The sequence below is a fragment of the Marmota marmota genome, unplaced genomic scaffold (assembly GCF_001458135.2).
Source record: "Marmota marmota marmota unplaced genomic scaffold, marMar, whole genome shotgun sequence".
Lineage (NCBI taxonomy): Eukaryota > Metazoa > Chordata > Mammalia > Rodentia > Sciuridae > Marmota > Marmota marmota.
In genome coordinates, this window is record NW_026000026.1 from 71,119,292 (window position 1) to 71,141,342 (window position 22,051).

Genomic DNA, 22,051 nt, shown 5'->3' on the forward strand with positions numbered 1-22,051 from the left:
ATATATATATATATATATATATATATATATATATATATATATTTAGTTATAGATGGACACAATGCCTTTATTTTATTATTTTTATGCGGTGATGAGGATCCAACCCAGTGTCTCACATGTGCTAGGCAAGCGCTCTGCCGCTGAGCCCCAGACCCAGCCCTCCTTTTTATTTCTTTAAAGTATTATTTTTAGTGTGTAAATTTCAAACATACACAAAAGCAGAGAAAGTAATATATTAAATCTTCACATACTCATTTTACTCAGCTTTAAAGTTATCAATATTTTAAAATTCTCATTTCATCTACTACCCTGCAGCTTTTTCCCTCCATTTGCTGGAATATTTTAAAATATATTTCAGACACTCCATTATTTGATCCTTAAGCACTTTAATGTATATCTCTAACTGATCAGAGTCTTTCTATGTAATTATAATTCCATTATAATTGCAAAAAAATAGCAAAAATTCCTTATTATCTCTAAATTCGATTTATGTTTAATTTTGTCTGAGTGTCTTAAAAATGTTGGTTTGTCCAAATTAGGACCCAAAGGAGGTCTGCCACATTGCATCTGGCCCTGTGATTTCTAAATGTTGTTTAATCTACAGCGGTCAAGAGTCTCTTCCTTTTTCTTTTTCCTTTTTTTTTTTTTTTAATGGTACCTGGGAGTGAACTCTGGGGCACTCGACCACTGAGCCCCATCCCCAGCCCTATTTTGCATTTTATTTAGACACGGGGTCTCACTGAGTTGCTCTAGGCCTCACTAAATTGCTGAGGCTGGCTTTGAACTCAAGATCCTCCTGCCTCAGTCTCACTAGCCGCTGGGATTGCAAGTGTGCACTACCGAGCCTGGCTTCTCCTTCCTTTTCCATGTGCTATATATTTGTAGAAGAAAGTGAGCCAGTGGTTCTGGAAAAATTTCCACCTTTTGGACGCGGTATCCTCATGGTGTTATTTCATAGGTTCCTCTGTTTCCTGCGGGTCCTGTTAACAGGAGGGAGAGCTTGAGGCTTGATTAGAATCAGGTGGCAAGAGTTCCTTCATTCCAGTCTTGGGACACGTTCTTCAGTGGTCTCCCGAACAACGCTTCCCTCTTCTCTGCCTGTGTTCCTCCGTCTCCTTCACTGCTTCTCTCTTTGTTCTATACCTTTAACTGAGGCTTTCATCAGAGCTCTGCCTTGGGCTGGCTGCCCTGACTCTGCACCTTTTTCTCCTGTGGGCTCAGCTCCCACTGCAAATCATTATTAACTACCATGGAGTAGTGACTCTCCCAGGGATCCTTTCAGCGCTGTCCCTGTCCTGAGCTCTGACATCTTCACTGTTTTAGTCATGCCACACCCCCATTCTATCTCCCTTTTTGGTGGATTCTGCCTCCATAATTTTTTTTTTTTTTTGTACCAGGGATTGAACCCAGGGGCACTTTATCACCAAGCCACATCCCCAGCCCTTTTAAATATTTTATTTAGAGGCAGGGTCTTGAGTTGATTAGGGCTGGCTTTGAACTTGTGATCCTCCTGCCTCAGCCTCCTGAGCTGCTGGGATTACAGGTGTGCACCACACACACTCAGCCTCTGCCTCCTCAGTCTTCTCCCCGTCTCTCCCATCTCTTTCTTGGACTACTAGAAAGTTGTCCAAGACCAGGGGTCTCCACTCAGCAGGTAGTGTTCCAAAATACGAATCTGACTGCCCTGCTTCAGACCCCCAGAATCACATCCTTTCCCTTGAGCTGCAGCCCTGTTCCCTGTCTCATCTCTTACCTCCCCCATTCCTGCTCTCCAGGCTCTGGCCATACATCCCTGTCGTAGCATCTTGGACGTGTTTTGCAGTTTCCTCCGTTGGGAACACTTGGCATCATCCCATCCCCCACTCCTTGCCCCAGGTAGCACTTTTCAGTGTTGGCTGAGACATCACCTCCTCCAGGAAGCCCTCCTGATCTCCCAGCCCAAGGTTGAACAACAAGCCTACTGGCCACTAGGGGAGGCAGCCTAGGGGTAGGGAGATGTGGGTGGGTGGGTCAGGTACTCTGAAGCCAAGTCCCCCTGTAGTTCTGTCATCCTTGGGATGGACCCCGCTTCTAATTGACTTCTCATACTCTCCCTGCAGCAACGAGTTCAGCAGGCTGGTGGCTGGGGAGTACCTCAGTTTCTTCGACTTCTCAGGCCTCACTTTGGACCGAGCACTCAGGTCAGTGGGGCTGGGATGGGACAGTGCCCACAGGTGGTATGGGCAGCACATCTGGATTCACATCTCAGCTGTATCAGAAACTGCTGTGCAACTTTGCACAAGTCTCTCGAACTCTCTATGAGGCTGTAAGGGCAGCAGCAGAGCAGCACCTCAGGTTGGGCTGAGGATACAGAGGTGGGAACACAGTCATGACTCTAGGAGAGGGAGGCAAAGGGCTGCCTCTGTGAGAACTTCCTGCCTGTCACGTGCCACACTTGGTCCTCAGCAGCTCTGCAAGGTGGGCGTGATCAGCCCCCTTTCTCCAATGAGGAAACTAGGAGCAGAGAGGTGAAGAGGCTTCCCCACCATCATTGAGGAGATGATGAAAGGGGATTTGACCTCAGCTCTTACTGGTGTTTGGACCCAGGGAGTAGGTCTCAGGAGGGCCAGGTGCAGGCCCAGGGAACAGGAGGGGTGGGATGGGTGGATATAGCCCAGGGTCAGCAAGCTCTGGTAGGGACCAGCTGGGGGATATAGACCAGGCCTTAGGAAGGATGGAGAGCAGTCTCTAAGCTAAGAGTGGATGGTCCATGTATGCTAGGCCTTTTTACTGTGTCTCTTATACTTTTTTTGTGTGTGTGTGTGGTGCTGAGGATTGATCCAGGGTCTTGTGTATTTGAGGGAAGCACTCTACCAATTGAGCTATGTCCCCAGCCCTGTCTTATATTTTTACAAAATGTAACTTCTATTATTTTTTCTCTGTTTTGGTTGGGGTATTCTTCCAGTTCACTTACCCTTTCCCTGTATTCAATATGCCATTAAGCCTATTTGTTTTTAGTTTGTTTTCATATTTTTCAGTTCTAGAATTTTTCATCTTATTGAAACTTTTAAAAAGAAATTCTAATTCTCTGGTGAATTTCCCATCTTTTCATTCATTTTTTTTTTCCATTTTTCCCTCTGATCTTGAGCATGCTAGTATAAATTTGCTATCTATTGTCTCTAATATCTGCATCATTTGAATCACTTGTCCCTGTTTCTATTGTCTGTTTTTTCTCTTGGTTTTCTATCATCTATACTGTCTCTTTGCATGCTTAGTAATTAAAAAAATTAGATTCTGCATATTTTGAATAGAACTATGGTGACTCAAGATTAATCTGTATTATTCCAAAGAGGGTTCACCAAGTCCTTTGCTAGGGAGTTAGAGGAGGGAAGCATGGTGACGTGGTCCTACTCTAGCCAGAGCTGGACTGAGGAGAGGCAGTGCCAAAGCCTGGTATGGCTCAGGGTCTGTGTAGATCACGGGGTGAAGATCCCAGGAGGAAACCTTGGTGGTTTCTTCATTTTGTCTCAGTGCAGCAAGATTGCCAAAAGCAAAAACATAGAAACAAAAGCAGCAACCTCCCCACCTTAGAGACTGTCTGTTGAGCTTTTTAACCTCCTACTTTCAAATCTTCAAAATTTGGCAAATGTCTTGCTATAATGTTTATAGTCCCCCAAGTCTCCAGGTTTCTCTCTCCAGTCCCATGAAGCCACCCAGTGTCTTGCCCCTTGTCTGTGCCCTTAGTCAGCAGTGCCCCTAGGGAAGAGCAGCAGCAGCTGGTCAATCTACATACCCCCAGTCCTCTTCTCTCGGGACCTTGGCCTTTGTGGTCTTGATGGTCTCAGCAGCCTCCTGAAGCTTAAGAAAATGCATTGCTTCCACTGAGAACAGTGAACAGCTGCTCTATCCTGAGCTGAGTCTTGAAGATTGCACACAGTGAGGAGGATGGGAGGGAAAGTGTTCAGTGGCACCAGCTCCTGATCAGAGGCACGGCAGCAGGATTGGAGGGCCTCAGACGCCAGCCTGGTAGAGTGAGGCATTACTGCACAGGCACTGGGGAGCCCTGAAGATGCTGAATGTAAAGTGATGCTGGCAGCCTTTGATCCAGTCATGTGCAGGCTTCTGAAGAGCGCCAGGTGGAGGACAAGAGGACAAGGCCTGTGGGCGGGCCCTAGGGCTAGCGGGGAAAGTGTATGAGGCTGCTCAGAGGACAGGGTAGAGGGCTGCAGGTCCTGAGGTGGGGAGAGGTGGGCAGTGGTGGGGCCGAGCCTAGGGATAGCTGGAGAATTGGTGGTGTGGTGTTGGGCTGGGGTTTAGTGAAGAGCCCTCAACGGGGACTGTGGTCCGGGAAATAGGTGGTATGGATGCCTCTTAGGTAACACAGGCTCAGGCTGGGAGGCACTGGATTTTAGAAAATCCTAATGGAGTATGAGAAGAAGAGGGAGAGGAACAAATCAGGGCAGAGGACAGGGAGCAGGAGGGACAGGGAGAAGAGGAGATGGGTATAGGATAGGAGAGTAGACTTGCATGGCAGTTGATGGCCTGGAATTAAATTTCAAGAGTGGTCCGCAGTTTGGGATGCCTTGGAAAACCTTGGATGGTCAAGGTGTGGCTCAGATCTCAGGGGACTTTTGGAGGCAGCATAAGAGTATAGCCACCCACCCTGCCCATGCCAGGCCTGGCCTTCTCCCACCCAGATTTACCTGCCACTTTCTCCTGCTGCCAGGCCCAGCATAAAGAGTATAGCCAAGTGGGTATTATAGGTGCTTTGGGCTAGAAATCAAATGAACCACAGAAAAATTAGGAGCAATCCATAAAATCGCAACCCAGACAGAGGTCCAAACTGGGTTAGCCTGCACTGGCGTGCCCAGGCCCTGGACAAGAAACCCTAGCCCCATCTCCCAGCCCCTTTGGGATCAGCTTCCCAAAAGGTGCCTCTAAGAGGTGGGTGACCTTGGAATTGAACTTGAGGGAGATTAAGAGCTTCTCAGCAAAGGTGGGAAGGATGCTCCAGGTGGACCCCAGCCTGATCAGAGGCATCAAGCAGTGGAAATGCCTGTCCTATCTAGGGTGTGGGGACAATTTGGAGAGGCAGCAGGTGGGTATGGGTTGGAGAGACAGGAGGGGAACTGGGGCAATCACAAGACCATGGTGTGGAGGACTTGGGTGTTACCCTGAGGGTTCTGGGGAGCCAGTGGCAGGTTTTAAGTCAGGCAGGTCTTGACTGCCTTGTGTTTAGATGGCTTAGTGTCTTCAGGGACTGGGAGGTGCAGGGGGCCTATAGGGAGGATGTTGCGCGTGGTCTGGGCATGTGATGAGGTGGGGGAGGAGGAGGAATTGAGATTGAATGTGAAGAATGAATCCCTGGGACTTGGTGGCAGCTTAGACTTGGGATGGGGGAAGAGTGAGGGGGTGAGGGAGCCTGGGGCTCAGCCCAGTGGCATACAGAGGAGCAGGAATGACGGAGGAAGATTATTCTGAATGGCAGGTGTGGATAGCCTGGGCCCCACCATGGAGGAGGAGTGAGGAGTGGGTCTCAGGCACGCATCTGTTTATTATTCACAACCTGCCCCAGGTTGTAGGTGTGTATGTCATGTTGGGGCTTTTACCCAGGGTGAGTACCCAGACTGAGGTGGGGGTTCTGAGAGACCCTCAGCAGCTTTGAATTATCTTCTAGAACCTTCCTGAAGGCATTCCCACTGATGGGGGAAACACAGGAGCGTGAGCGGGTCCTGACACACTTCTCCCGCCGGTACTGCCAGTGCAACCCTGATGACAGTACCTCGGAAGGTACGGCAGGTGTCTCCTCTGCCCCACCCACCCACCCTGCCCATGCCAGGCCTGGCCTTCTCCCTCCCAGATTTCCTGCCACTCTCCCCTGCTGCCAGGCCCAGATGGTCTGTCTGCTCTGGTATACAGTAGGTGCTCAATTAATGTTGCATAGATAATTGATGGCACATGGAGTGGGCTCTGCCTGCTGGGAAGAGAGCTCCAGATATCTTGCCCATTGTCTTTCCCAGCACCTCAAAACTCTCCATCCTACAGGGTTAGTCCTTCGGGTCTTCATGTTTCCGGACTCTGTCACAATGGTGATTCTTGGTGTGGTGGGGGTCCTGATACATGAAGTTCTGCATGGGGACCATCTTAGGTATAGGACTTGTCCTTTGGATGGACCTGAGTCCTAGAAACTGAGGAACAAGGGGAAGAGACACAGGTCAAGTCAAGTACATGGCCCAGGACCCAGAGCCATTGCTGGGTCTGAGGTTCAAGGTGAATTTGGAGATAGCAGGCAGGTGTCTGGGCTGGAGCAGAACCAGGGCAGTCAGGTTTCCTCTGAGGGAGGTGACGGTCCTGACAGGAGGCAGGCAAATGACTATGACGCTGCAATGTGATGGTCAGGGAGCATCACGAAGCCCCTGGCCCTGAGTGTCTCGGGCGGGTGGCTGGCCTCTTCCTGTCTTCAGGGCCTCCAGGAGGGCGCTATCAGGAGACAGATGGGAAGCTGGGGTGGGAATGACCTGGATCATCACACTGAGTATGCCACTGTCTGTGATTTAGATGGGATCCACACGCTCACCTGTGCTCTGATGCTGCTCAACACGGACCTGCACGGACACGTGAGTTGGGGGACGTCCTTGCGCTGACTGACTCTGAGTCATCAGAGCCTGACCCTTCACCGAGTTCCCTCCCTGAGGCTTCTTTCTCAGTGACTGTGTTTCTTTTAGCAAGTCCTGGGAGTTTGGCAACTAGGCTTCTAGATTTGTCTCTGCCCTAGTTTTTTTCCTGGGTCCTGGCCCCTAAACAGGATGGTGAGAACAGTTGAGTCATAAGGGAGTTGAGGGTATGCCAGGTAAGATGTGTGCCCCTAGCTGGGCCCATGCCACTTGCTGCTAAAAGCAGTGTATTCCCCCCCACCCTCATCAGCAAGGCCAATGCCACCTCACTGAAATGCCATGCCCAGGAAGCCCTTGCCGTCAAATGGTAGGTTACTCTCAAGAGGCATTCTTGTCCCTTCCTTCACTCCACCAGGCCAATGAGTGAAGTGACAGGTGTGGGGTACCTGGCTGTGAGGCTGGGTTGGGCCCAGCCCCAGGTGGCCTCAATGTTTATCATGGCTCACTAATTCCTTCTTCTTTCCTTGGTCTGCTGCGGGGACCCTCTTTGGGCTCTCCTGCCCTTCCTCAGGTGGTAAGTGTAGCTAGTGGCGTGCATGCCCTGTGTGCCTAGACCCCCATCACCATGCCACCCTTCTGTGTCCCCATCACATCAATCTGGTCCCATCTGATCCCTTCCCTGTCATTGCTGACCCAGGGATGGTTAGAGCACCCTGTTGGTTTGGGGGATATTTTAGTGACTCGGGAACAATAGGCCAGCATGTCTGGTTCTAGAGTTAACTAGGGAAGTTCAGGCAATATGGGGTGGAAGAAAGCTGGGACAGGCCCATCTTCACATCCTACTCTTGCTTCAATGTGGCAGCTGTTTGACCCCGGGCAAGTCACCAGACCTGTCAGAATCTCAGGTTCTGCATCTGGTGGTGTGGGTCACAGTATCCTAGGAAGTCCTGAGAAGAGAAATAGACACAACACCAAGTGTCAGGATGATAGTATTCATTATTAATATTAAAACTTAAATGATGGTGACCTACAGACCCTTGGAGGGCCACACTGTGCAGGCTGCAGCCTGATGGCAATTGAGCATGGGGAAGGGAGGAGCAATCTGGGCTGTGCTCTGCTGGGGCACTGGCTTGGGAAGGGTGAGGGCCTCGGGGTGCCCTCATCGGGAAGAGCTAATGTGTGACAACTTGGGGGAAGTTAGCCTGGGCCTTGGCCTGAGTGTGGAACAAGAGAGAAGGTGAGTGTATTCTATGTGATGGTCACCAGGGCTGATGCCCAGGAACCAGCACTGTTCCTGAGACTGCCCCCTGTTGGTGGAGAGTGGGTATTGCTAGTTACTCTAAAAGTAGTAGTGAACGCACTGCTTGCTCCATTCCTGTCTCCACTCTTGGCCTGCCTGAGGGCGTACCCTGGGCCCAGACTTGGATGCCCCTCCCCATGGCTGAGCTGCTCATGAGGGCAGCAGCTGCTGCTCAGTGAGCCCTGGGGTAGAGCACATCTGGAGTGTGGTGGGCCTTAGCTGGCCATGGACCCCCATTAACCCTCCGTTGAGGAGAAAGTAGGTGTGACAGATCAGAAGTGGGTGGGGTAGGACCCTCATTCTTGCTGTGGGAAGACACCGAGGATCATATTTCTCTTGAGGCAGTGTTGCCCAATGACTAGAAGCCAGGTTCCAGGTCAGGTTCTCTCTATCTCTCCACGTGACAGCTGGGTGGCCTGGAGCAAGCTACTGACCTCACTTAGCCTCTGTCTCCCACTGAGGAGGAACAGAGATAGCACATGTGGAGTGCTTGGCCCAGGGCCTGAGGGTTGCAGGGGCTGTGAGTCTTAGCCTCTCCTCTCCCTCTGCTGCTCATCAGAATGGAACGGAGTGCCTCATGGGATGGGGGAATCTCAGGAATGTGGTGTTGAGAGCCACAGGCGAAGGGGCCCCAGCAAACTTCCAGCTGCCGGCTGATGATTGGCTCACAGCGGCCCCAGCAACATCTAGCTGATTGGCTCCTCTGCGGTGATGCTCATTGGGCTGTTTCCCTGCCCTTTCAGACCACGGAGCTGCTCATTGGGGGACTTTTTTGGCTCCGCCCACGTGACCCAGCCAATCGGCCTCAAGAGCAGGAGGATTGTGGGAGGTGGAGAGAAGCTGGTGTGGGAGAGAGAGGCTTGTGGAAAGCCGGTGGTGGCAGTTGAGGCTCTGAGGGTTTTTCCTGAGAGGCTGTTTTGTTTGGCGTGTGTGGTTCTAAAAATAAAGTTAGTTTCTTTTGACAAGTGGCTCCTGATTGTGCCCAGCCAGACTGCGGCAATGTGGACCCTGATGGTGCCCCCGGCAAGAGTTCTGGTCAGAGAAGAAGGCAGAACGGGCTGCCAGAGCGTGTAGGTGCACTTTTTTTGGATGGGCATAGCCTGGGCGAGGGCTCAGGAAGGCTTCCTGTAGGAGGGGCGTGCGGACTGGAGGTTGGAGACTCAATGGCAGTCCTGGCTGCTGAGTGCCTTCTGTGTTCTGTGAAGAAGCGGGAAGGAAACCCTCCCTCAGGTCACCTGCCTTCTAGTTAGAAGATGTGGGCAATGCCCAGGGGAACAAATGATTGCAAGTAGTGGTAGGTCTGGGATGGGAATAAACTTGTGTGGTGGGGGTGGACTAGGGCCAGGGAAGCTTGACCTGAGACCTGGAGGACCAGAAGGAGCTAGATACAGAAAGATTTGGGACAAAGTGGTCCAGGCAAAGGGGTCAGGAAGGATGTTTTTCACCTCTTGCCTATTGTGAATAGCTGCTATCAACATTCGTGTGCAAGTTTATGTTTGAACAACTGCTTTCAGTTCTTTTGGGCCTACCCCTAGGAATGGACTTGCTGGATTCTATGATGTGGTCATTTTGTTTAACTTTTTGAGGATCCACAAAACTGTGACTGTTAGTTTGTGTCCAGTTGGGAGATGGACAATGGTGCCCTGGGTGAACAGGGTAGTAGATGTGGAAAGAAGGGGCTGCAGAGGAAACTTCTTGAGGGTGAGTCTGACAGGACTTGCTCTTGGTGTTGGTCAGGGAAAGAGAAATAAGGATGGCTTTGGCTGACTTGTGGTGCCATTTCTAGAGTCTCCTGTATTTGTGGTGGAGGTGATGGGAGAAGTGAATTCAAGTCCCTTATTTTATTTTTTGGTACTGAGGATTGAACCCAGGGATGCTTAACCACTGAGCCACATCCCCAGCCCCTTTTTAATATTTTATTTAGAGACAGGGTCTCACTGCGTTGCTTAGGGCCTCACTAAGTTGCTGAGGCTGGCTTTGAACTCCAGATCTTCTTGCTTCAGCCTCCTGAGCTGCTGGAATTATAGGTGTGCCCCACTGCACTCGGCTCCAGTCCCGTTTCTGACATGCTGTGTTGGAGATGCCTGTTGGTCATCAACATGGGGACACCACAGGGGTGGTGAGATCAATGAATCCAGGGCCCAATAGAGTTGAGTGGGATATAGAGATGAAGGGAGTGGTGGTCACTGTCATCCTAATAGAACTTAAAGCCAGAAGCCTGGCTCAGTGCCCTGGGGAGAGAAGCAGGCTGATGGCCATGTTCTGAGGCCTGATGTGATTTAGAGGTAAGCAGAGGACCAGACAGGACTGTGAGGCAGCTGAAGAAGTCCAAGGAAAACCAGTTAGTGTGTGGCATCTCAGAAGCTGAGAAAAGAAAGTGTGTCAGTGGAGGAGCAAGGTCGAAGAGAGAACCATAATATCTGCTATGAGGGTGTTGAGGCTTAAGGAAAAAGATGTGTGTGGTCATATTGGAGAATATTGGAGAATGGAGATCAAATATTCTAGGAAAGTATGGTATGTTGTCGTGAGGGGTTGGTGCCTATAGGATTGGGTAGTGGATATAAAATGGGACCAGTTAGCATGACTCTGTACTCCTCTCCAAGCTTATCCATTCTACTGGGCTGAGATCCACAGTGTAGGAAACTAGTTGGATTTTATCAGGGCTGTTTTTTTTTTCTAGGCAAATAGGACAGAAGCAGAAAGGGGCAACAGAGCTAGAAGTGTTGGTGGAAGAGTCGGGTCTAGAATCTAAAGGGGTTAAAAAGAAAGTGGGGATGTTTGGATCTCAGCAGAGTGTCAAAACATTGCTGGAATAAGCCTTCCAGAGAAGAGTGATCTGGAAGGAGAGCAGATGGGTCAGGAGTGTACCCTTTCAGGAGTGAAATGGGGTGTTGGAGGTGGTTGATCCTGGGATAAGCTGGAAAGTGAGGATGTCAGAGAATGGTGATTTTCAACCTCCAAGCTAGAGAAGATGGCAGCCCTGGTTGAGCTGGAGATGGAGATGAAGAGAGAAGTTCGGGGGGCATTTTGGATGTCCATCCTCCAGCACTGGTTAATGGGCTGAATAGCAGGGTCAAAGGGGAGAACCATCAAGGAGGAGGCAGAGAAAGGGGACCTGGGTGGAGAGCCACTCCAGGAGAGTCCCAGCTGAAGCCAAGGTGAGTTGTTTTCAGGAGCAGCTTGGTTTCCCCCAGACCTCGGGTTTCTTGAAGAGTGGAGTTGATGGTGATGTGGGTTGGAGCAGGATGTTGGTGAACTCCAGGGATAGTCCAGGGATTTGGCTGCTTTCCTGAAGATCAGCAGTTGGGGTGTTTGTAACTCAGGTGGTGACAGAACTTCACACCAGGGAAGAGCCAGTATAATTAAGGGTTAGTGAGAATTTGCAAGTCTGCCCAGAGGTCTTTGCTCAGTTCCTTCCTTCCCCCTTCAGGGAGGTGACATCTGCCTTCTTTCAGCTTGGTCTGCCTCATCCTGCTTCTAGGGTGAGATTTAAAGATAGGATAGGCTTGTTCTAACCCTGCTGCTCAGGGAGGTCATGCCAGACCTATGGGGAAAGGTCTGGCTTCTGTGGGGTTAAAGTATGACCAAATTTCAGTACTTGGATGATGGCTTTGGTGGCTCCCCAGCCCTATCCAGCTTCCACTCTGGGAAAGGAAGTGAACGTAGTGAACTGGCCATCCTGGCCTGAGAGGGCTTGGGCTGGGGCTTGGGCTGGGGCTTGTCATCAGATGGGCTGTGACCTATTTCTGCTGGGAGACAGAGTCTGTGGAAGGAGGTCAAAGTTCAAGGGCAGCCTGAGAGGCCCTATATTTTGAAGCTCTGCAATTGGGTATATACCAGTTTAGGATGATTATGTTTTCTGGTGGATTGACCTTTTTTTCATTGTGAAAATGTCACTCTTTACCTCTAGTAATGCTTCCTGACTTCAAATTTTGAAGATTTAAAAAAAAATATTTATTTCTTAGTTTTAGGTGGACACAATATCTTTATTTTATTTTTAATGTGGTGCTGAGGATCGAACCCAGTGCCTCATGCGTGCTAGGTGAGCATCCTACTACTAAGCCACAATCCCAGCCCCTATTTTGAAGATGTTAGTGTAGCCATATTGCTGCTCTTGTGTTAGTTGCAGGGTTATATCCTTTTCTATCTTTTTGTTCCTGTGATGTCTGTTCCTTTATGGTTAAGGTATGTCTCTTGTATCATAGACTTTTTAAAAGAGTAAGTCTGATAATTATCTTTTAACTTGATCATTTAATGAATTATGACATATTTGAGTTTAAATATACCAGGTTACTATTGTTTTCTATTCAGTTCATCAGTTCTGTGTTCTTTTTTCCTTTCCTTTCTCACCTACTTTTGGATTATTTAAGTATTTTTTCCTAATTCCATTTCCCCCCTTTTAGTTTGGTAGTTGTGCATTCTTTCAAAATTCTTTTTTTTAAAGAAAGAGAGAGAAGAGAGAATTTTTTTTTAATATTTATTTTTCAGTTTTTCGGTGGACACAACATCTTTATTTTATTTTTATGTGGTGCTGAGGATTGAACCCAGCGCCCTGCGCATGCCAGGCGAGCGTGTTACCACTTGAGCCACATCCCCAGCTCTGAAAATTCTTTTTGTAGCTTGTGATATAGCTCTGACTTGTCAAAGTACCTTTACCACTTCCTGCTCAATGTGATATCATTAATTCTATTGATTTTTCTTTCAAACCTTTTTTCTTTGTGGCCCTGGAGATGGAACCCAGGGCTTCACATATTTAAGACAAGTGCTCTACCACTGAGCCCTCTCCGAATTTATAAATTGCTATTATCATGCTTTTAACTATTATATCTCCTTATATTTTATTCCCCAGAAAACTGTATTGTTGTTCTACACCATTAATAGTCAGCTGCCCACTCTTTCCGCTGATCTTCATCCCTTTCTGCTTCTCTCTGCTTCCATCCGGGATGATCCTCCTTCTGACGCAAGAATTCCCTTCAGTATTTCCTTTCTTCATTTCTATTTTTTTGTTAAAGTATGACTGGGGAGTTTCCCAGGGCCTCTTGTCCTTGGAGCTCTGAGTCCCGGATTTTGTTCTCCAGTCCTATAAAACCACTGTGTCACTCGGCCTCGGGGTTGCTTGTGCTTGAGGGAGGAAAGCTGCTCCTCCTTGGTCTCTCCTCTCCATACTCCCTTCTTGGAAGGTTCTTCAGCCTTGAAGTCCTCATGGCTTTTATGTTTCTCCAGTGCCCGCACACAGATGTTTTATTAATATTTTTGACCACAATTGTTTCTATTGGGAAGATTCCTCTGGAACAAGATAGTCTGTGTTTTTTTTAATAGAAATCTTGCCTAGTTCTTTTCAATTTTGCACACCTGACTAATGGTTAAAGAATATTCATAGTGTGTGGAATTCAGACGCAAGTACTATCGGTGTGGCCCTTGTGTTCTTCTACTACAGACGAACGTATACGTGGCTATATGCTTGTGTATGGACACACAGATATGTATGTGTAAAATATATGTAGAAACATATGAAACAAACATATATCAAGGCACACTGGGTCTTCTCTTTGAATCCTTGGAAAAGATGTGGAAAATTCTTGCTTGTCAGCTTATTAAGTCTTACAGCACTGTTTTCCTAATTATTTCTGTGGTGTGTAAATGTTCCCTATTATGTTAATAGATTCTACTTGCTAAAATGTTGCCATGGTCAATCAGTTTGGGAAAGTGTATGTGGAATCCCCTCTTGGGAGAATTTCAACACACATAAGCATTAAAGACTCTGAAACACATAAATAAACTTATTTAATAATGAACTCCTTTTCTGAGAGAATAGCTATTTCGATCTCATGGGATACCAGGGTTCTATAGGTAAATCTGATGAGACACTGTTTTAGAGCAAACCCAAGTCCACAGACCCTCACAAAGAAGCGTGCGTCCAGTGCTTCTTCAAATGTGGCCACACCAAGGAGAGTCTGACAGTGTGAACATCAGGTGTTGGGTTTGGAGGGTTCCAGTCCCTCAGTGGTTAAAGAGGAGGCAAACCTCGTGGATACAGTCATTCCCAGCTCTCTATTTGTATCTCCAGGAGTGAAACCATCTGCACAGGTTCTCTTTGTATCAGCCAAACTCAGCATGGGGCACCCATGTGTATTGGTGGAAATTGATTTTTGACTCTCATAAAACCAAATTCTCCCTTACTTCACCTACCTTTTGGAGGTCTTGCTGCCCCTCTGTGCAGGTGAGAGGGTGAGGCGGTTGTGGCGGAATACACAGAGCTTCTGCTCAGGAGCCAAGAGGCCTGGGTTCAAGTCCTGGTGCTGAGTGACCTTGGGAGAGTTAACCATGGAGGAGCGGGTGAGAGCATGGGCTTTGATGTCAGACACACTTGGCCCTTCCACTTCCTCGCTGTGTGATCATGGGCATGTCACTTCACTTTCCTGCACCTCAGTTTCCTTGCCATGTGGTGAGAAGAAAATAAAATAATGCATGTCAAGTATAGTACCTGGAACATAATAGGCACCTGACAAATGCCAACTATTATAATATTTCATCTAAACCTGATTCCTTCATCTGGGTTTGAAAAGAACCCCGACCTTTCATTATGCTTGAGGATCAAATAGAATCTTGAATGTGAAACAGTTTCGTAAACTCTTGGAGACAAAGGAAAATCCAGGCAGAATTATTTTCATGACTGCCTTTGATGATGCCTCATCTCTTCTGGTGGGGCAGGGTAGGGTGTGGGGACCGCACCAGTTTCCTTCCTTACCCTCAGAAAGAACTGTTTCTCCATTACAGAACATTGGCAAGAAGATGTCCTGCCAGCAATTCATTGCCAACTTGGACCAACTGAATGACGGCCAAGATTTTGCCAAAGACCTGCTGAAGGTATTACCTGATGGGGCTTCCCATGCCCCTAGCTATGCCCTGGGAGGGTGGAGACTAGTCTCTGTTCAACTAAATCCTGACATTCCAGGCCCTTAATACTAGAGTCAGGGACACCATGACTTTGGGACAGAGTTAGAGAACATCTGGCTCAACAGGTGGCTGTTCCATATTCCCTGAGTTAGGCAGAAGGGTTGACTTTGTGAGGTGTGTTGTTTTGCTTCAACTATCATTATTGCTGCCACAGTAAAATCATCACTACCATTAATGGTCACAGCTGCCACCCATCACCACTTCCTTTACCACCGCTACCTCCATTATCTTCATATCACCCCCAGAGAACAGCCCACTCATTCTTCCAACATCACGGAAGTTAAGGGAATCAGTTTTCTTTTGAGATTGAACCCTAGAATCCCAGGGCGGAGCTCTGGCTTTTCTAGCTTGGTCAGTTTTCTACCTTGAAGAAAGAAAAACAGTTTTTTTTTGGGGGGAGGGGGGATAGATAATGAGTTCATTTCTTTAAACACTTTTTTTATTTGTAGATGGACACAATACCTTTATTTTATTTATTTTTATGTGGTGCTGAGAATCAAACATGCTAGGCAAGTGTTCTTACCATTGAGCCACAACCCCAGCCCATGACATCATTTTTAGATAGTGAATTTTTATGTCTGGTGGTACCAGGAAGGTAGTTGAATTGTGAGTCTGTTGGTAAATGTGTACAATTATTATGTGTTAGTTAAAAATTAAACTAAAAAAGAGAACATCATCTTCATCTCTCTTCTTAACACAATCGTCTTCTTCATTATCATGAAGCACTTATAAAACATATCTGTGAAATCAAACTGCATTCTACCTATCCACTTCTCCCCATCTACTCATCCATACTTGTACCTACTTCTCCATTCACCCATTCATTTTCCCATGCATCTCTCCATCTATACAACCATTCAGTTACTCAACTACTCATATACCCACCCATTCATTCATCACCCACACACACATCCCCAAACACTCAACCATATACTAACCACTCACTTGTACACCAATCTCATGTCTCTCCATTCCTCCATTCGTTCATCTACTCATTCATTCTCCCATCAACCATCATCTTATTGAGAATATACTGTGTGACAACATTCAGAGGTGAACAAGATAGACAGCTCCTGACCTAGGAAGCTTACAGTTTCCTGGGGATACAACAGTAAATGATCACAGAACTAAATAACACCCATCCGTACATTTACCCATGCTCTCATTTATCCACCCAACAAATAAGTTTGAATCAAACATTCACTTTGCCCCATTAACTGAAAAGGTGTTCCCTTGCTGGACACTCATTGTTGGAGGTAGATGGAAATTTCTTTGGCTCTTCTTCTGAACTTCCCTCTCTCTCTCCCCCCATCCCAGACACTTTACAACTCCATCAAGAATGAAAAGCTGGAATGGGCCATGTGAGTAGTGCCCACAGGCACAAGTATGGGAAGATGGCTTCACTGGGACAGGGAGTGGCTAGGAGTGCAGTTGGGCACACTGGCCACTCTCCATGGTGCTGATTTCTCCCAACCAAGGGCCCTGACAGCCCCTGTCCAACTGGCCAACATCCATTGTTGAGTTTCCTTTTGGGCTCATTTTCTGTCTCAATTAGAGTATGTGATGTTTACAGTGCTATGGAATAGACTGAACTATGAACTTAATTCGATGATGTCCGCAACTACTTTTCTCTACTGAGGATATTTCCAAATTTCCAACAATGACAGCTCTTTCCCCTTTGGGAAATAGGCAGGTAGGAAGCACAGACCCCCTAGCACTCCAAGAATATTACCATGTTCAGGGGGTAACTGCTTTTGGCAGTGTGGAGGAGTAACTGCCCCCTGTCTTCTTCCCCTATGAGACCTGGAGGTGCCCAGACATCTGGAAAGAGGGGTGGCAACCTTGCTATGAATGACTTCGGGGGGAGCCCATTCGGCTGTGCTCCCTAGAGAAGCCTGTGCCTTTGGGTCTGTATGGAGGTCCCAGGCTCAGATATCCTAACCCCATTGGGAATAGCAGGCACTCCTCCACCAGGGCTCTCATGGTGGCCTGAACTTTAGGGGCCTGTCCTGAGGCCTGCCCTTTGCCTGTGTGCTGCATGGTTGGTGCAGCAGCTTTAGTCTGCCTCTGGGTGAGTGCTCCCAGGTTAGGCTCTCAGGGTTGGAAGCAGGATAAGGAAGACTGGAAAGGAGACCTGAAGACAATAACGTCTCTAACTTTGTCATCAGGGTAGAGGATTAGTTTAGAGGCCCCAAATCAAAGATCAGAGGTCAGCAGTCAGAACTGAAGAGCGAGGTCATAGATCTGGATCTGGGATCTGGACCCTCCTCATCTCTATCTCTGGCGGCTGCCCTTTCCCTCTGGCTTCCTCTGGCTCTTAGAGTGGGTAGTTGATGGGAGAGGCCATGGCAATGTGGGGCAGAGGCTTCCATGGATGTGATGCTCAGCCTGGTACCTTCCTAGTGACGAAGATGAGCTGAGGAAATCCCTGTCTGAGCTGGTGGATGACAAGTTTGGGACAGGAACAAAGAAGGTTACCCGGATCCTGGATGGTGGCAACCCCTTCCTGGATATCCCACAGGCTCTCAACGCCACCACCTACAAGCATGGTGTGCTGACCCGGAAGACTCACGCCGACATGGATGGCAAGAGGAGTGGGTGTCAGGCTGGATGAAGGGGCACGGGGAGGGATACTGGCAGAAGGGGGTCCCATCAGGTTGTAGCCACTTCTTTGGGGATGCACATTCAGTTAGATGCGCAGGAGGAGGTAGGTAGGACATGTTAGAGTGGGTGATTGTGGACACACTGTGCTTCCATCCCCAGCACCCCGTGGGAGGCGTGGCTGGAAGAAATTCTATGCGGTGCTCAAAGGGACCATCCTGTACCTGCAGAAGGTGAGAGTCTGCTTTAGAATCCTTACCTAGGAAGGGTCAGCTCAGTCCCATCTAGCCCCTGCCTTGTGGTGGCCAGGGGCTCCTGGACAGGACCTGGGGCTTAGGGAGGTGTCAGGTCCTTCCCCCCCAAAAGGGCTTGAGCTTACTCAGGACTTTGGAGATTTGGGGGAGGGGTGTTTGAAATGCCCAGTAGCTCAGTAGCTACCCAGTGTCATGCCTCTGGGACAAATTGGGGCTTCTTGGGGGTTAAGGAGATAGAGGGACAGAGAAGGAGATCAAGATGGAGGGAGGTGAGAATGGAACACTTGCAGCAGTGAGCCAGAGCCTGGCCATGACAGCACATTCCCTACCCACCCTGCCAGGATGAGTACCGGCCTGACAAGGCTCTGTCAGAGGGCGACTTGAAGAATGCCATTCGTGTGCATCACGCGCTGGCCACCAAGGCCTCTGACTACAGCAAGAAGTCCAATGTGCTCAAACTGAAGACAGCAGACTGGAGGGTCTTCCTTTTCCAGGCTCCGTAAGTATGAGCTGGAGCCCCTCATTCCCACCTGGACTCAAGGCCTACAGCACCAACCCTGCACACATCCCTTTCCTGATACCCTGGGGTGTAGACATCTTAGCTTCTCATGCATGTGAGTCCCAGAATGAGTGTGTTCACTTGGCACAGATCAACAGCTGGGTTCTCAAAGTGGGTTTCCCTCAGCATCTCTTGGAAACTAGTTAGAAATACTTAACTGGTTAGGTGCTGGCCCCGCCTTAGACCATTCAATTGGAAACTTGAGGTCGGCCCCAGCCACTGTGCTTTAATAAGTCCTGCAGGGGCTGCTGATGCATATGGAGGTCCCTGAAGGGTGAGCTGATGGAATCTTGACTTTAAATTCAGGTGGCAAAGACTCCCCCTTACCTTTGACCTGCAAGGCCTTCCTTCCACTGTGATGCTAGCTATCCTTCTGTGATTTGAGATTGGGGTTTTCATGTGCTAGATGAGCTAAAAAGGGGGTTGACTGGTAAGTAAGGCTTGGGGATCAGAGTAAGTGCTGGGCAGGTGGCAGGGACAGGACAGGAGGGCAGTGGAGGGGCCACCATTTGCTTCCTACCACTGTTGACCTCCTGAGCTCATGGGCTCCAGGGCAGGAGTTCTAGACTTGGACAGGTTTATTTTCATGTAAAAATCCAGGTGCCTGGAAGCTGGGACAGAAAGGGAATTCCCTACATGGTTCCCACCAAGCCCACCAGCCCCTGCCCCATCCTCCCACCTCCCTCCCTCCTGTCCCTGCCTATAAAAAGAATCAGTGCCCTCTCTGTGCCAGGCCTAAAGCTGGATATTGGGTGCTGGGTGGAAAGATAGGGACTCCTATTGTGAGAAGCCGGTGCCCTCTCCCATCTCCTCCTGTCCCCAGGAGCAAGGAGGAAATGCTGTCCTGGATCCTGAGGATCAACCTGGTGGCGGCCATCTTCTCAGCCCCGGCTTTCCCAGCAGCCGTCAGCTCCATGAAGAAGTTCTGTCGGCCCCTGCTGCCCTCCTGCACCACTCGCCTCTGCCAGGTTCAAGCTCCTGGGATCATGACGCCACCTCCCCAGGGCAGCCCCAGGCCCAGGCCTCCCGTTCCACAGCAAATCCCAGCTCAGGGCTCCTGGTCCTGGGCTCCAGGGAAGGGCAGATATTCTCCCCCTACTCCCACTTCCAGAAGGGAAGACTAAGGCTGCTCGCCACATGCCCCACAGGCCTGGCTGTGCTGTGGTGGGTGGCAGGGTCACATTTCCTTGCCCTATGATGGGTGTGATGTAGTGTGAATACAAGAGGATATCTGTGTCATGGGGAGGCAGGAACAGGTGACACTGGCAGGCCCTTTCACCAGTGCGTTTTAATTTTTACTTTAAATATTAGCATTATTAACACATTAATTCTACAGATTCATTGTATTCACCATGATATTTCCATATTGCACTGAGCATGGCCATCCACCCTCTGCTTTCACCACACCCCTTCCTGACACCCTTCCCATGCCTAGAGACTAATCCCTCTTCTACTTTCAAGTCAACTTTTTTCTTTTAGTTTCCACATATGAGAGGGAACATGTGATACTTGTTTGTCTGTGTTTAACATAATGTCCTCCAGTTCCACTCATTTTTGGGCAAATAGCAGTATTCCATTATTCTTTATGGCTGAATACTACATATATATATTCCATATAATATAATTATGTGAGTATATAAATGTATGTGTATGTATGTGTGTGTGTGTGTGTGTGTGTATATATATATCTTTAATCCCGTTAATCTGTTGATGGGTATCTAGGCTGATTCCATTATCTTGGCTATTTTGAATAGTGCTGCAGTAATCATGGTCAAACAGGTATCTCTTTTTGTATGCTGACTTATTTCCTTTGGATCTACACCCAGGAGTGGGGCACTGATTGAATGGTAATTCTATGTTTAGTTTTTTGAGGAGCCATCATACTGTTTTCCATAGAGGCTATACTAATTTACATTCCTGCCAACAGTGTACAGGATTCCTTTTTCTCCACATCTTCTCCTGAATTTGTTATGATTTTTTTTTTTTATAATATGCTCTGTTGATGTCTTCACTTATCCTTAGATGTTTCATTTGTCATTCCACAAAAAGCTTATCTGATCAGTACTTCAGGTTTTCAGGTTACTTTTGGAGAGGAAAGGATAAATGGGCCAGAACTTGAGAGGTAGAGGGTTGGGGAAGCTCTAAACTTTCTGACCTTGTCAACTATTGTCCCCTTTCCTATTGGGCCTTAGTCTCTCCACCGAGCTCTGGGGCTTCTGCATCTTCCCAGAGCTCCTCTGTATGCATACACAGTGAATGCACCACGTACACACATGTACCACACAGGCATACACATGCTCGTGTATACACATAGTGCACTCATACATACGCATGCCCCACATGTGTGTCCACAGTCATGCACTTGCATGTGCACACTCTACAAGGGACCTGGCTATTTTGTGATGGGTGGGATGTGTGTGCCCTTGTCTGTCAGTGACAGTGTCTCTCTCAGTCTATCTTTGAGTGTGGTCCAGGATCTGTGACTATAATGCATTTCTGAGAATGAATATAAGAGAATGTATGGGTCATATGGAGCCACAGATAACTGGGGTCAGGCTCACCCTTGGCTCAGTGTGTTGGTGTATGCATGTGAGAGTTCCAATGAGTCACAAGTGTGTCTAGGTTGTGTCTGTATCATGGAAGATGCATGGGCATATATGAGTGTGAGGGGGCTCATCTCCTGAGCCTGCAGGGACATTATAAAAAGTTGGTGCCCCTGGGAGCAAGGAGAGGAAGGAGGAAGATGGAAGCCGCTCTCTCTTGGGTCCAGAGCCTGGCTGTACTGCCTTGGACTTGGGAACTCCAGCTAGTCTATTTCCCTTTGATGACCCACTCCGGTAACATCTGAGAGTTGGGCCTCACAATCTAGGGCTTATCTTTGCAGGAGGAGCAGCTGCGGTCTCATGAGAACAAGTTGAGGCAGGTGACTGCAGAGTTGGCAGAGCACAGGTACCACCCAGTGGAGAGGGGCCTCAAGTCCAAGGAGGCCGAAGAATACCGGCTGAAAGAGCACTATCTCACGTTCGAGGTGGGCCTCTAATGGAGGGATAGGGAGGGTCTGGACCAGGGCCAGAGGAAGAGGCCAGCTCTTGCCCTCCACCACCCACCACCCACCACCACTATCCTTCTACAGCTAGGGGCTTCTAATTTGGGAGTTCCCCACTTTGGGGTCTCACCTGAGGCAGGTGTAATCTATTTATGGATCATGGTTCCTGTGAGCCAGTCTTGCACAGTCCAGCTGCCAAATGGTCATCAAACTATTGCATTTCCCTTGGGTCTCTCCAAGAGCACTCAGAAGACCCCAATAGAAATGCCACCACCTTTCCAGGATCCTTTCTCACCTATGCCTCCAAGATAGGCCCAGTTTCTCTGGGAGCTTTTATAACCAGCCATAAATCACTCAACTCCTATCCACCTGATTCTCCCACCCACCCTTTTGGCCCCATTTTCCTTCAGCACATATGTTTATACAGCAGAACAACTTCATCTCTTCTTCTTCACTTCCTTCTTTCACCTTGTCTCTCTCTACTACCTTGATTCACCTCATAATGTTCTACAGGTGGGCCTGACCATGCGTCACCTTGGTTGGGTAAAGGAGGTGGTGTTAGGCGGAGGAAGGAAGGCAGGAAGCACTTGTCCATTTTGGACTGAGTAGCAGATGGAGGTGTTCAGACAGACGAAAAGCCTGAGGCTGATCCAGGAAGTTCCCAGAGCACAAATGGCAAGACCTCACCAATCTCAGTCTCTGTATTTCCATATTGACTTTCTGTTGAGGTGTAGGGGAAAG

At 48.5% G+C, this 22,051-nt stretch overlaps 1 protein-coding gene across 1 annotated transcript in view; it reads left to right on the forward strand.

Moving 5' to 3' along the window:
- The window catches only part of Psd2 (pleckstrin and Sec7 domain containing 2), a 30,310-nt gene that overhangs the window by 5,756 nt on the left and 2,503 nt on the right, over nt 1-22,051 (forward strand). Inside the window, exons 5-14 of the mRNA XM_015477395.2 lie at nt 2,100-2,180; nt 5,657-5,769; nt 6,538-6,596; nt 14,671-14,760; nt 16,168-16,211; nt 17,254-17,444; nt 17,614-17,684; nt 18,047-18,204; nt 19,088-19,232; nt 21,149-21,292. Of these exons, the coding sequence (XP_015332881.2) occupies nt 2,100-2,180; nt 5,657-5,769; nt 6,538-6,596; nt 14,671-14,760; nt 16,168-16,211; nt 17,254-17,444; nt 17,614-17,684; nt 18,047-18,204; nt 19,088-19,232; nt 21,149-21,292 (1,096 nt within the window). The remainder of the gene's footprint in view (nt 1-2,099; nt 2,181-5,656; nt 5,770-6,537; nt 6,597-14,670; nt 14,761-16,167; nt 16,212-17,253; nt 17,445-17,613; nt 17,685-18,046; nt 18,205-19,087; nt 19,233-21,148; nt 21,293-22,051) is intronic.